At 39.7% G+C, this 15,325-nt stretch overlaps 1 protein-coding gene across 1 annotated transcript; it reads right to left on the bottom strand.

Moving 5' to 3' along the window:
* Positions 1 to 11,038: 11,038 nt before the first annotated feature.
* LOC112720269 (zinc finger BED domain-containing protein RICESLEEPER 2-like) lies at positions 11,039 to 12,441 on the bottom strand. Its single transcript, XM_025771185.2, has 4 exons — positions 12,157 to 12,441; positions 11,352 to 12,050; positions 11,200 to 11,256; positions 11,039 to 11,089 (listed from the first exon to the last, which is right to left on the bottom strand). Exons 1-4 carry the CDS (start codon positions 12,439 to 12,441, stop codon positions 11,039 to 11,041), a joined length of 1,092 nt encoding a protein of 363 aa, XP_025626970.2.
* Positions 12,442 to 15,325: the final 2,884 nt, after the last annotated feature.

Below are 15,325 nucleotides of genomic sequence, written 5' to 3' on the forward strand. Positions count from 1 at the left end.
TGTTATTCGTGTAGGCCAAAGTTCACCTGAAGTGGATATCAGTTGTGTACCTCAGGGTGTTGCTCCTGTAGGCCGAATTTCACCTACAGAGAGTTGTTATTCCTGTAAGCCGAAGTTCACTTACATGGGCGCCATTTCTGTAGGCCAAAATTCACTTACAAAGGTGCCATTTCTGTGGGCCGAAGTTCACCTACAGAAAGATATTGTGTTGTGTAGACTATTCCTGTAAGCCGAAGTTCACTTACAGGGGCGCCATTTTTGTAGGTCGAAGTTCACCTATGGAGATGAAGCCATATCTAGGACTAGTTCTTAGATAATGTCGGGCTGCAGGGTGTAAACTGACACGTGATGTCATGGCCTGCATAGGACAGACATGCATCATACTTGGTTGTGCATTTTCTCTGATGTAATTATTATGTGAATGTATGCTTCCTTTGTTTGTACTTGATGACTTGCATCATCTACCTCTTTTTCTTATCTAAAAGGATCATGAAAAGAGCATAATCTCATTCAATCAATGCAATTTCATAAGTAAATGGTGAATATTATGGTACATTGCTTTGAAATGAGTTTTTATTGAATTTAAAGAGAAAAGAGCAACACTAGAAGAAAGAAACAAGAAAAGGATGCTGGGCGTGTGAGCTGGGCGTGCTACTTGGTGCAAACGCCATCAAAGTGAATAGGCGTGGCACGCTAGCCAAAGGGCGTGGCACTCCAGTTGACAATTCCATAAGGCAAAGTGAAAGAATTCTAAGGGGTGTGCCACTTGACATCGAAGGCGAGACACGCCAGTATTATTTTCCAGAGAAGAAGTCCATAGAGCTCACTATGGGCATGGCACGCCAGGGAGATGAAGTACAATGGGCATGGCATGCCAAGGCCAAGCATGGCACGCCAGTTATATAATCCAGAGAAGGGACAAAGAACTTTACTATGGGCGTGGCACACCAAGGCCAGGCGTGGCACGCCAACTATACTTTTCAGAGAGTACTTTTGGAGACCACAAAAGGGGCGTGGCATGCTAAGCTGAGCATGGCACGCCAACCCTCTCATGCACAATGGGCGTGCCACTTGAACTCGAAGGCGTGGCATGCCAGTTCATTGCTCCAGAAAGAGAACTTGAAGGCTCAACACTGGGCATGCCACTTGATGTCAAAGGCGTGGCACGCCAAGCTTTGAAGGAGCTCAACACCAACACTGGGCGTGCCACTTGATGTCGAAGGCGTGGCACGCCAACTCTAGCACCCAAGGAAGAAGAAGACTGGGCGTGCCACTTGAGACATAAGGCGTGGCATGCCAGTCACTAGACCAGGGGGACTCATCCATGCATTACTATGGGCGTGGCACGCCAGTGTTGTTTTTCAGAAAGTAAAGATGAAGGCTTATTACCTACTGGGCGTGGCACACCAGTGTTGTTTTTCATAGGGTAAAGATGAAGGCTTATTATGGGTGTGGCACGCCAGTGTTATTTTCTAGAGAGGAAGGATGAAGTGCTTATTATGGGTGTGGCACACCACACCTGGGCGTGCCACGTTAGTTCAAGATTCCAGGGAAGAAGAGCAAAGGAAAAAGCCTGGGCGTGCCACTTGAGCTCGAAGGCGTGGCACGCCAGGCTAACTGAGCAAAGGAGAGACCCTGGGCGTGCCACTTGGGCTCGAAGGCGTGGCACGCCAGGTTAGTTGATGAAGAAAGTGTGCCACTTGGGGAGCCAGGCGTGGCGCGCCAAGCCAAGCTGAGAAGCTCGGCGTGGCACGCCACTCAAACGCCAGTCACACGCCAAGCACATGGTTCATTTTATGAGTTTTCCTTTTCCTTTCAGTTGTAATTTTCTTTTCTATTTTGTATTTTCTTAATTCCAGTGATAGGAGTAGTATAAATAACCCCTAGAAGTGCTGAAAAGGGGGTTGGATTGGAAAGTAGGTTAGAAAGTTGGATTGAATAGTTAGCTTTAGCTTTAATTTTACACTTCATCTTCTCCATCTCTTGTACTTTTCTCTAAGCTATGAGTAGCTAAACTCCCTCTCATTGGGAGAGAGAACTCTGTTGTACTTGATGGATTAATGATAGTGAATTTCTTCTTCTCATCTTCTCTTTGATTTGCTAGAAGAAATTTTGTTCTTCATGCTAGTTTTCAATCATCTTGGGAAAAGAGGTTGAATGCAAAATAGGTTTCATGCTAACCATGGAAAAGAAAATATGGAACCATGCTTGAAATCCCTTCTCATACTTGAGTAGATCTGGGTTTTGGGATTGGATATGGTCACATGAAATCCACCCATTATTTGGATCTATAAGGATGTGTGGTATAATCAGGGACCAAGCATATCTCTCTTCATGAGCAATTAGACCAAGGAATTGGCTAATTATCAAGATTTAAGAGATTGAATCACCAAGGGATTGGGTTCAATCAATTAGGATTGCCAAGAGGTCAATGAGTTACATGATTAAGGTTGAGATGAGCTGAATTTAATCCAAAGAGAGCAATATCTCCTAATCCCAATGAATTCCCCCTATTCTTATTCTTTATAGCTTTCTTTGATTTCTTCTATTACCCATTTTCCATTTACTATTCAGTCATTTATGTTTCAGCATTTTACATTCTTGCCATTTACTTTTCTGCACTTTACTGCTTTTCTTTACTTTTAAGCCCCTTACATTTCTGCCAATTTAAAATTATGTTCTCAACAATCACTCTTAATTAGCTTGACTAATTCACCCATCAATTAAAATTGCTCAATCGACCAATCTCTGTGGGATTCGACCCCACTCCTAGTGGGTTATTGCTTGACGATATTTGGTGCGCTTACCAAAGAACGGATTCATTTTATATGGGGAGTGAATTCCGGTCGTCAGTACTCTATTCTCTGTGTCTGTGTTTTTATTTTCTTATATTCTTCTGTTTGTATTCTGCTTTCTATTTTTTCTATTTTCTCTATTTATTTGTATCTTCAGTTTACTGTTTCTCCATATTCTTCTATTCAACTGCCAAACAACACAGAACTAATGAACTTAACTAATAACCTTGACCTTACTAAGAACTCCCCAGTACTTACCCGTTCTCTCCACTTTCAGATGGAAGCATGAGTACCGTTTTGTAGTTCACTGATGATCGTTCGCAAAGAAGATTCCGCTCTAGGTAGTCTTCTGAGTCTAGGGTGAATCTCATTCTTTGTTATATGTATATACAGTGAGACCAGCCAACGTCTGCACCCCGTTTATATGTGAACTTTAACCTAAACCCTGTGTACGAGACTCCTGCTATGTGGCTACTTGATGAAGTACCAGTGAAACGTCATATGGCAATGTATGATTGTGCAAAGGAGAAATAGATGATGATCTACCTTTTTTTATGATGTTCCACCTGACTTGAGTTTTGAAGACTTAGAACATACTTTCCCTCGCTTTAGTAGTTTAGAGGGACTAGGTGAGTATAAAGTCTAGGCTAGCCTAGGTGCCAGCTTAGGGACTATATATATATATATATATATATATATATATATATATATATATATATATATATATATATATATATATATATATATATATTACCTAGCTATTTGTAGGGGTATTCTAACTAAGATCTATGTTCTAATAAAGGTTGGATAACTGAATATTGTTAACTGCTTGAGATGTATATAAGTGTGGTTGTTTATGATTGTGTTGTTTGTTTATTAATCCAAACATTCTGAAAAAAATTACCCTGCAAATTAACAAAGTTTTAACAACGAATCAGGCTCATATAATAAATAATAGATACTAATTAGGAAGATAAGTTGGTAGCGCTCAATTTCTAGAATGATCTAGACATACTAAAAATTGGATCGTTACAATTTGGTATCAGAGCGGTCCTTCCTATTAGAGCCTGGAGAATGGAATGAATCATGCTTTATCGCATGCTCTGTCGTGTGTCTCATGCTTATAGGATATCCATGTGATATGTGTTGCATGATTGTCTTTGTGCTTTCATTCTGATAATGTTCACGCCCAACTTGAGGTATTAAGATTGATCACCTTGGTATTAATTGTTTGGTGTGAACAGAATCAGGATGCCTCCATGAAGACATAACGATCAGGAAGGGGCTACTGCTAACAATCCACCACGAAATGATGATAATCTGTTTGCTGCGATTCACGCTATGGTCGAGGCTGTGCGTGAAACGGCGACTGCTACTACTCGAGCAGTTAACTATTTTGGGGAACGTAATGGTGAACGTAACGCCGATCGTAACGGTAAGAATGGTGAAAGAGATATGATGAACCATGATAGGCCTATGACATTAGCTACTTTCTTGAAAGTTAATCTAGCAAAGTTCAAAGGTACGACTGTAGCGACTAAAGCTGATAACTGGTTTCATGGCATAGAAAGATCCTTGAAGGCACAACATGTTCTGGAAGGTCAACATGTGGACTTTGCTACTTTTATGCTTGAAAGAGAGGCTGAGTACTGGTGGCAAGGGATACAACGATTGCTACAACAGAATGAAGGTGACATTCCTTGGGGTACCTTTAGGGACGAATTCTGTAAGAAGTGTTTTCAGAGAGCAGCACATGATGCTAAGTAGATGGAGCTTATGCAGCTAAGGCAAAGGGATATGACTATTGCTGAGTATGCCCGTAAGTTCGATGACTTGTGCTGTTTCTCCAATATTTCTCAAGGGAACCTGATGAGCGGATGATTTATACACTTTTTGGCATTTTTTAGGAAGTTTTTAGTAAGATCTAGCTACTTTTAGGGATATTTTTATTAGTTTTTATGCAAAATTTACATTTCTGGACTCTACTATGAGTTTGTGTGTTTTACTGTGATTTCAGATATTTTTTGGCTAAAATTGAGGGACCTGAGCAAAAGTCTGATAGGAGGCTGACAAAGGACTGCTGATGCTGTTGGATTCTAACCTTCCTGCACTCGAAATGGATTTTCTGGAGCTGAAGAACTCCAAACTGCGCGCTCTCAATTGCGTTGAAAAGTAGACATCCAGGGCTTTCCAACAATATATAATAGTCCATTCTTTATTCGAGTTTAGATGATGCGAACTGGCGTTCAACGCCAGCTCCATGCCTCATTCTGGAGTAAAACGCCAGAAACACGTCACAAACCAGAGTTAAACGCCAAAAACATGTTACAACTTGGCGTTTAACCCCAAGAGAAGCCTCAGCACGTGTAAAGCTCAAACTCAGCCTAAGCACACACCAAAGTGGGCCCCGAAAGTGGATTTCTGCACTTAGACTTATTTCTGTAAACCCTAGTAACTAGTTTAGTATAAATATAAGTTTTTACTATTGTGTTATCATCTTTTGATCATTGGAGACTACCTTTGTATCACTTTTGATCTCTTGATCACGTTTAGGGGGCTGGCCATTCGGCCATTCCTGGACCTTATTCTTATGTATTTTCAACGGTGGAGTTTCTACACACCATAGATTAAGGTGTGGAGCTCTGTTGTTCCTCGAGTATTAATGCAATTATTATTATTCTTCTATTCAATTTAGCTTATTCTTATTCTAAGATATTCGCTGCACTTCAACATGATGAATGTGATGATCCGTGACACTCATCATCATTCTCACCTATGAACGCGTGCCTGACAACCACTTCCGTTCTACCTTAGATTGAGCGCGTATCTCTTAGCCTCCATTCCGAAAGATCGGAGTCTTCGTGGTATAAGCTAGAATTATTGGCAGCCATTCCTAAGATCCGGAAAGTCTAAACCTTGTCTATGGTATTTCGAGTAGGATTTGAGAGGGATGACTGTGATGAGCTTCAAACTCGCGAGTGTTGGGCGTAGTGACAGACGCAAAAGAATCACTGGATTCTATTCCAACATGATCGAGAACCGACAGATGATTAGCCGTGCGGTGACAGCGCATTTAGACCGTTTTAATTGAGAGGACTGGAGGTAGCCATTGACGCCGGTGAAACCCAAACATACAGCTTGCCATGGAAAGGAGTAAGAATGATTGGATTAAAGCAATAGGAAAGCAGAGATGCATAAGGAACATAGTATCTTCATGCGCTTATCTGAAACTCCCACCAATGAATTACATAAGTATCTCTATCTTTATTTTATGTTTTATTTATCTTTATATTCAAAAACCATTATAACTATTTGAATCTGCCTGACTGAGATTTGCAAGATGACCATAGCTTGCTTCATACCAACAATCTCCGTTGGATCGACCCTTACTCACGTAAGGTTCATTACTTGGATGACCAGTGCACTTGCTGGTTAGTTGTGCGAAGTTGTGAAGAATGTGTGTGAACCAAAAACTTGGTGCACGAAATTGTGATCATCAACAATGGCGCCAAAGACTTGGAGCTCTCAAACGTGAATCACACTTTGTCACAACTTCGCACAACTAACCAGCAAGTGCACTGAGTCATCCAAGTAATAAACCTTACGTGAGTAAGGGTCGATCCCACGGAGATTGTTGGTATGAAGCAAGCTATGGTCATCTTGTAAATCTCAGTTAGGCAGATTCAAATGGTTATAATGGTTTTCGAATATAAAGATAAATAAACAATAGAATAAAGATAGAGATACTTATGTAATTCATTGGTGGGAATTTCAGATAAGCGCGTGAAGATACTCTGTTCTTTCTGAATCTCTGCTTTCCTACTGCTTTAATCCAATCATTCTTACTCCTTTCCATGGCAAGCTGTATGTTCGGGTCTCACCGGCGTCAATGGCTACCTCCCATCCTCTCAGTGAAAATGGTCCAAATGCGCTGTCATCGCATGGCTAATCATCTGTCGGTTCTCGATCATGTTGGAATAGAATCCAGTGATTCTTTTGCGTCTGTCACTACGCCCAACACTCGCGAGTTTGAAGCTCGTCACAGTCATCCCATCTCAGATCCTACTCGGAATACCACAGACAAGGTTTAGACTTTCCGGATCTTAGGAATGGCTGCCAATAATTCTAGCTTATACCACGAAGACTCCGATCTTTCAGAATGGAGGCTAAGCAATACGCGCTCGATCTAAGGTAGAACGGAAGTGGTTGTAAGGCACGCGTTCATAGGTGAGAATGATGATGAGTGTCACAGATCATCACATTCATCATGTTGAAGTGCAGCGAATATCTTAGAATAAGAATAAGCTGAATTGAACAAAAGAATAATAGTAATTGCATTAATACTCGAGGAACAGCAGAGCTCGACACTTTAATCTATGGTATGTAGAAACTCCACTGTTGAAAATACGTAAGAATAAGGTCCAGGCATGGCCGAATAGCCAGCCCCCTAAACGTGATCAAGAGATCAAAAGTGATACAAAGGTAGTCTCCAATGATCAAAAGATGATAACACAATAGTAAAAAGTTCTATTTATACTACACTAGTTATTAGAGTTTACAGAAATAAGTCTAAGTGCAGAAATCCACTTCTGGGGCCCACTTTGGTGTGTGCTTGGGCTAAGTTTGAGCTTTACACGTGCAGAGGCTTCTCTTGGGGTTAAACGCTAAGTTGTAACGTGTTTTTGGCGTTTAACTTTGGTTTGTGATGTGTTTCTGGCGTTTTACTCCAGAATGCAGCATGGAGCTGGCGTTGAACGCCAGTTTGAGTCATCTAAACTCGAATAAAGTATGGACTATTATATATTTCTGAAAAGCCCTGGATCTCTAATTTCCAACGCAATTGAGAGCGCGCAATTTGGAGTTCTGTCGTTCCTGAAAATCCATTTTGAGTGCAGGGAGGTCAGAATCCAACAGCATCAGCAGTCCTTTGTCAGCCTCCTGTCAGATTTTTGCTCAGGTCCCTCAATTTTAGCCAGAAAATATCTGAAATCACAGAAAAACATACAAACTCATAGTAGAGTCCAGAAATGTGAATTTTGCATTAAAATTAATAAAAACATCCCTAAAAGTAGCTAGATCTTACTAAAAACTACCTAAAAATAATGCCAAAAAGCGTATAAATTATCCGCTCATCACAACACCAAACTTAAATTGTTGCTTGTCCCCAAGCAACTGAAAATCAAATAGGATAAAAAGAAGAGAATATACTATAAATCACAAAATATTAATGAATATTAGTTCTAATTAGATGAGCGGGACTTGTAGCTTTTTGCTTCTAAACAGTTTTGGCATATCACTTTATCCTTTGAAGTTTAGAATGATTGGCATCCATAGAAACTCAGAGTTCAGATAGTGTTATTGATTCTCCTAGTTAAGTATGTTGATTCTTGAACACAGCTACTTTTATGAGTCTTGGCCGTGACCCTAAGCACTTTGTTTTCCAGTATTACCACCGGATACATAAATGCCATAGACACATGACTAGGTGAACCTTTTCAGATTGTGACTCAGCTTTGCTAAAGTCCCCAGTTAGAGGTGTCCAGAACTCTTAAGCACACTCTTTTTGCTTTGGATCACGACTTTAACCACTCAGTCTTAAGCTTTTCACTTGGACCTGCATGCCACAAGCACATGGTTAGGGACAGCTTGATTTAGCCGCTTAGGCCTGAATTTTATTTCCTTGGGCCCTCCTATCCATTGATGCTCAATGCCTTGGATCCTTTTTACCCTTGCCTTTTAGATTTAAGGGATATTGGCTTTTTCTGCTTACTTTTTCGTTTTCTTTTATATATTTTTTTGCCATTTTTTTCTTTTTTTTGCAAACTTTTGTTATTCACTGCTTTTTCTTGCTTCAAAAATCAATTTTATGATTTTTCAGATCATCAATAACATTTCTCTTTTTCATCATTCTTTCAAGAGCCAACAATTTTAACATTCATAAACAACAAGATAAAAAATATGCACTATTTAAGCATTCATTCAGAAAACAAAATGTATTGTCACCACATCAATATAATTAAACTAATTTCAAGGATGAATTCGAAACTCATGTACTTCTTGTTCTTTTGTATTAAAAATATTTTTCATTTAAGAAAGGTAAAAGATTCTTGGAATTTTTCATAACCTTAAGACATAGACTCTAGACACTAATGATCATGTAATAAAGACACAAACATAGACAAACATGAAGCTCAAAAACCGAAAAACAGAGAGATAAGAATAAGGAAGTTAAGGAATGAGTCCACCTTAGTGATGGTGGCGCCTTCTTCTTGAAGGACCAATGGTGTCCTTGAGCTCCTCTATGTCTCTTCCTTGTCTTTGTTGCTCCTCCCTCAGATCTCTTTGATCTTCTCTAATCTCATTGAGAATGATGGAGTGCTCTTGGTGTTCCACCCATAATTGGTTCATGTCATGACTCAATCCTTCTAGAGAAGTGTTGAGTTGTTCCCAATTGTTGTTTGGAGGAAAATGCATCCCTTGAGGCATCTCAGGGATTTCTTGATGATGAGCTTCCTCATGCGTCTCTTGAGATCCATGAATGGGCTCTTTTGTTTGCTCTATCCTCTTTTTAGTGATGGGCTTGTCCTCTTCAATGAGGATGTCTCCTTCTATGACAACTCCAGCTAAGTTGCATAGATGGCAAGTGAGATGAGGGAAATCTAGCCTTGCCAAGGTGGAGGGCTTTTCGGCTACTTTATAGAGTTCTAGAGGGATGACTTCATGAACTTCTACCTCCTCTCCAATCATGATGCTATGGATCATGATGGCCCGATCCACAGTTACTTCGGATCGGTTGCTAGTGGGGATGATGGAGTGTTGGATGAACTCCAACCATCCTCTAGCCACATGCTTAAAGTCCAGTCTTCTCAATTGAACCGGCTTGCCTTTTGAGTCTCTTTTCCATTGAGCTCCTTCCACACATATGTCCATGAGGACTTGGTCCAACCTTTGATCAAAGTTGACCCTTCTAGTGTAGGGGCGTGCATCTTCTTGCATCATAGGGAAGTTGAACGCCAACCTTACGTTCTCCGGACTGAAATCTAAGCATTTTTTCCTAACCATTGTAAGTCAATTCTTTGGGTTTGGGTTCATGCTTTGATCATGGTTCCTAGTAATCCATGCATTTACATAGAACTCTTGAACCATTAAGATTCCGACTTGTTGAATGGGGTTGGTGAGAACTTCCCAACCTCTTCTTTGGATCTCATGTCAGATTTTTGGATACTCATTTTTCTTGAGCATAAAAGGGACCTCAGGGATCACCCTCTTCTTGGCTACAACTTCATAGAAGTGGTCTTGATAGACCTTTGAGATGAATCTCTCCATCTTCCATGACTCGAAGGTGGAAGCTTTTGTCTTCCCTTTCCTCTTTCTAGAGGTTTCTCTGACTTTGGGTGCCATAAATAGTTATCGAAAAACTAAAAAGCTATGCTTTTACCACACCAAACTTAGAATGTTACTCACCCTCGAGCAAAAGAAGAAAGAATAGAAGAAGAAGAAGAAGAAGATATGGAGGAGAGGGAGAGATGTGTGGGTTTCGGCCATATAGGGTGGGTTTGGGTGGGAAAGAGATTTTGAATTTGAAGGTAGGTGGGGTTTATAGGGAAGAGTGGATGGATGTGATTGGTGAAGGGGTAATGGGGAAGAGAGATTGAGGTGATTGGTGAAGGGTACAGTGTTATTGGATTGTGTGAAGAAGAGAGAAGTGGGGTAGGTGGGGATCTTGTGGGGTCCACAGATCCTGAGGTAATCCTGTGGGGTCCACAGATCTTGAGGTGTCAAGGATTTCTCATCCCTGCACCCTTTAGGCGTGTAAAACGCCCTCTGTATGCAATCCTGGCGTTTAACGCCAGACTACAGCTTGTTTCTTAGGGGTGTTCGCAGTGCAGTTTGGTTCGGTTTTTGAAGGAAAAGCCATCCGATCCGATCGTTTAATTAAGCTGCGGTTCAGTTTGGTTCGGTTTTTTTCAAGGTCATCCGAACCAAACCAAACCAATTAAAATCAGTTTGGTTTGGTTCGGTTTGTTCGGTTTTTTCAATCAAATAAAAAAAATTCTACTATACTATTATGCAATGTCATAAGATTGAAATCAACAAGCCAAAATACACAATAACTAACAAAGTCTTGATCTAATAAAATATAACGACAATAGAATTCAAATATGACAATTAAAGAAGTTTAATAGCTCAACAGTCAACACAACTGAAAATAAATATAAATTGTCATTAAACTGATAGCAAAGTTATGGTGTCTTCTCCAACAAAATAGCTAAAACTTCATAATGCAAACCAACCTGAAATAAAAAAAAAATAGTTACATAATAAGAACAACAATAATAATAATTATAATAATAATAATAATATAAGGAGAACAATTCATACCATAAAACTTAACAAGATGTACTTTAATCAGACTCAACACCAGAATCTTCTTCATTGGGATCACGAGTGGGTGCAACTTCTACAAAATATATAAAAAAAGAAACAATCATAACAAATAATATATATTAATAAAAACTAGATTAAAATAAAGAAAATTATAAGTAGAAACTTAACCATCCCTAATTCTAACTTCTCCAATTCCTCGATGAGTTCCTCAAGGACAAGTTTTGGAGAGTTTCGAAGCCAATTTTGGGTACAAATTAACGCTGCAGCTATCATTGGCGTTAGAGAACTCCTATAATTATTCAACACCCTTCCTCTAGTACTAAATGCCAATTCTGAAGCAACTGTGGAAACTGGCATGGCTAAGACGTCTCTTGCAATCCCCCCAAGAATTAGAAATTTAGTGGAATTCACTTTCCACCAATTTAGAATGTCAAATTGCACGCCATTCTTCTCTAATGCCTCCATAAGATATAACTCCACCTCATTCTTGTTAACACTCTCATTGAATTGCATTTCCTTCTCAAATTCCATAGCAAAAGAAGTTTCATGTGCCTCAAGCTCTTGTGTGCTAATTTCAGGAGGATCTTGCCGGGTAGACCTTTGATAGTTACCACCAAATAGCCTGTAGCTATCAAACACCTTGAAAAGCGTCTCCTTCACCTTTGAAGTTAAAAATTCAGCATCTTTTTTTTCATACAACTTTTCAAAACTCCACTTAATCAATTGAAGCTTATACCTAGGATCAAGAACAACTGCAATGAAAATCATCATGTTTGTGTTCTTAATATTTCCCCAATACTTATCATACTTGGACTTCATTTTCTTAGGCATGCTTGAAAGTACCGTATCTAAGCTTCCCATCCAATGCTTAAGTGTAGACAATATTTTACAAAAGTCATTAAAGTGTTGAGAAGATGTCACAAACATTGAACCAGAAACTTTGTTAGTAACCTCATAAAATATTTTTAAAAACTTCAAAATGCCTTGCATTCTCCCAATCCTCAGACCTAGGAATCCCACCAGCCATCATAGCAAACTCAAAATCTCTCTCTCCCAAACGTTTAAATGCCTTTTGAAACTTCAAAGCACTTTCAAGCATTAAAAAGGTAGAGTTCCACCTGGTAGGAACATCTAAATGGACAGTGCCTTTTTCCAGAATTCTAGCTTCCTTAATCATAGTTTTAAACCTCTCAGTACGACCAGGTGATGCACGCACATGCCGAACCGCATTTCTAATCTTTAAAATTGACTCATGCATTTCTCTCAACCCATCATTCACAACAAGGTTTAAAATATGAGCACAACATCTAACATGTAAAAACTCTCCCCTTAATGGATGTGAGTCCCAATCCTCCATTCTATTTTTCACGTAAGAAAGTGCAACATCATTTGAACTAGCATTATCAACAGTGATAGAAAAAACCCGAGATATCCCCCAGCTCAACAAACATCTCTCAATCTTCCTACCAATTGTTTCTCCCTTGTGATTCTTGATAGCACAAAAATTCAAGATTCTTTTTTGCAACTTCCAATTAGCATCAATGTAATGAGCAGTAAGGCAAAGATAGTTTAAGTTTTGCACAGATGACCAACAATCAGTTGTCAAACAAACATTCTGATTTGGTTGAGAGAAAATAGACTTCAACTTAATTTTTTCATTCAAATAAAGCTTTCAACAATCCCTAGCAACTGTGAGCCTTCCAGGAATTGGAAACTTGGGTTACAAACAACTCGTATAATAACGAAAACCCTCCCCCTCAACATGCGAAAAAGGCAATTCATCCACAATAATCATTCTAGCAAGCGCTTGTCTACAACGATCAACATCAAATGACACGGCAGAAAGTGAACTACCTATCCCTTTCCTATCATCTTTTACCACATCTTGAAAACAAAGAATCTTTTGGGTAGGATCTAATGCCTCCTTTGGAAATTTTTTGCATTGCGACAACAAGTGATTTTTCATGTTACTAGTGCCATTTTTATGTGTATGACATGCATAACTAGCCCCACACCAATTACATTTAGCTCTAGGATACTGTGGATTACTAGTTTCATCTTTAGTAAAGTGATCCCATGTCCAAGACCTAGGTCTAGAAGGTTTTCTCTTACCTTCGTCGGTCTCAGTTTCAGCAGAGTCATCAACGGGAACTTCTTCAACAGCCCGCCTTTTCCCTCGGCCTCTACTAGCAAGCTTCCTTGTGTTTCGATGAGGAGCTGGCACAAGAGGCAAAGCAGTCGGAGATCTTATGCTTCTTTTGAGGTAAAGTTTGCTGAACCATGTATTTAGTTCACTAATGAGCAAGGGAGGTTCACCTTTCCAAGTCTCATTACCAAACAACTTGGCATTCAGCTTCATGATAGCTCCTAGATATTGAGCAACTTGCTCTTCAGTTACATCTTCATCCTCTTCAGAGGAAGAATAGTTCTCAGAGCTCATGAATGGCAGAAGGAAGTTTAATGGAATCTCTATGGTCTTTATATGAGCCTCAGATTCTTTTAGGTCCTCAATAGGGAACTCCTTTCTGTTTGGAGGGCGTCCCATGAGGTCTTCCTCATTGGGATTCTTGTCCTCTCCTTCCTCTTTGGATTCGGCCATTTTGATTATATCAATGGCCTTGCACTCTCTTTTTGGATTCTCTTCTGTATTGCTTGGGAGAGTACTAGGAGGAGTTTCAATGATTTTCTTACTCAGCTGACCCACTTGTGCCTCCAAGTTTCTAATGGAGGACCTTGTTTCATTCATGAAACTTAAAGTGGCCTTAGATAGATCAGAGACTATATTTGCTAAGCTAGAGGGGCGCTGCTCAGAATTCTCTGTCTGTTGCTGAGAAGATGATGGAAAAGGCTTGCTATTGCTAAACCTGTTTCTTCCACCATTATTAAAGCCTTATTGAGGCTTTTGTTGATCCTTCCATGAGAAATTTGGATGATTTCTCCATGAGGGATTATAGGTGTTTCCATAGGCTTCACCCATGTAATTCACCTCTGCCATTGCAGGGTTCTCAGGATCATAAGCTTCTTCTTCAGAAGATGCCTCTTTAGTACTGTTGGATGCATTTTGCAATCCATTCAAACTCTGAGAAATCATGTTGACTTGATGAGTCAACATTTTGTTCTGAGCCAATATGGCATTCAGAGCATTAATTTCAAGAACTCCCCTCTTCTGAGGCATCCCATTACTCACAGGATTCCTCTCAGAGGTGTACATGAATTGGTTATTTGCAACCATGTCAATGAGTTCTTGAGCTTCTGCAGGCGTTTTCTTTAGGTGAATGGATCCACCTGCAGAATGGTCCAGTGACATCTTGGAAAACTCAGATAAACTATAATAGAATATATCCAAAATGGTCCACTCTGAAAGTATGTCAGAAGGACACTTTTTTGGTCAACTGCTTGTATCTTTCCCAAGCTTCATAGAGGGATTCACCATCTTTTTTCTTGAAGGTCTGAACATCCACTCTGAGCTTGCTCAGCTTTTGAGGAGGAAAGAACTTGGCCAAGAAGGCCGTGACTAGCTTATCCCAAGAGTCCAGGCTATCTTTAGGTTGTGAGTCCAACCATGTTCTAGCTCTGTCTCTTACAGCAAAAGGGAAAAGCATGAGCCTATAGACTTCAGGGTCTACTCCATTAGTCTTAACAGTATCACAGATTTGCAAGAACTCAGTTAAAAAATAATTGGGATCTTCTGATGAAACTTGCAGTTCTGTTGCATTAGAGCAACTAGTTGAGGCTTCAGCTCAAAATTGTTTCCTCCAATGGCAGGGATTGAGATGCTTCTTCCATAAAAATTGGAAGTAGGTATAGTATAATTACCAAGCATCCTCCTTGCATTATTATTGGGTTCGGACATGTCTCCTTCTTTTTCGAGATTCTCTGTAAAGTTTTCTCTGAATTGTTGTGCTTTAGCTTCTCTTAGCTTTTTCTTTAGAGTCCTTTCAGGTTTAGGATCTGCTTCAACAAGAATGTCCTTGTCCTTACTCCTGCTCATATGAAAAAGAAGAGAACAGCAAAGGAAGAGGAATCCTTTATGTCACAGTATAGAGATTTCTTTATGTGAGTAGAAGAAAAGAAGAATAAGAATGAAGAAGAGAAAAATTCGAACAGAGAAGAGAAGAGAGGGTTCGAATTTTAAGATGAAG

The sequence above is a fragment of the Arachis hypogaea genome, chromosome 1 (genome assembly GCF_003086295.3).
Source record: "Arachis hypogaea cultivar Tifrunner chromosome 1, arahy.Tifrunner.gnm2.J5K5, whole genome shotgun sequence".
Taxonomy (NCBI): Eukaryota; Viridiplantae; Streptophyta; class Magnoliopsida; order Fabales; family Fabaceae; genus Arachis; species Arachis hypogaea.

Bases quoted from the DNA above. Each gene is read 5' to 3' on its own strand.
- LOC112720269 (XM_025771185.2), bottom strand. From the start codon at position 12,441: ATGCATGAGTCAATTTTAAAGATTAGAAATGCGGTTCGGCATGTGCGT. The intron at 12,051-12,156 runs GTTTTTAAAAAT...TCTACACTTAAG, and splicing joins AGAATGCAAGGCATTTTGAA to CATTGGATGGGAAGCTTAGA. The intron at 11,257-11,351 runs GTTAAGTTTCTA...TATATTTTGTAG, and splicing joins AGAAGTTAGAATTAGGGATG to AAGTTGCACCCACTCGTGAT.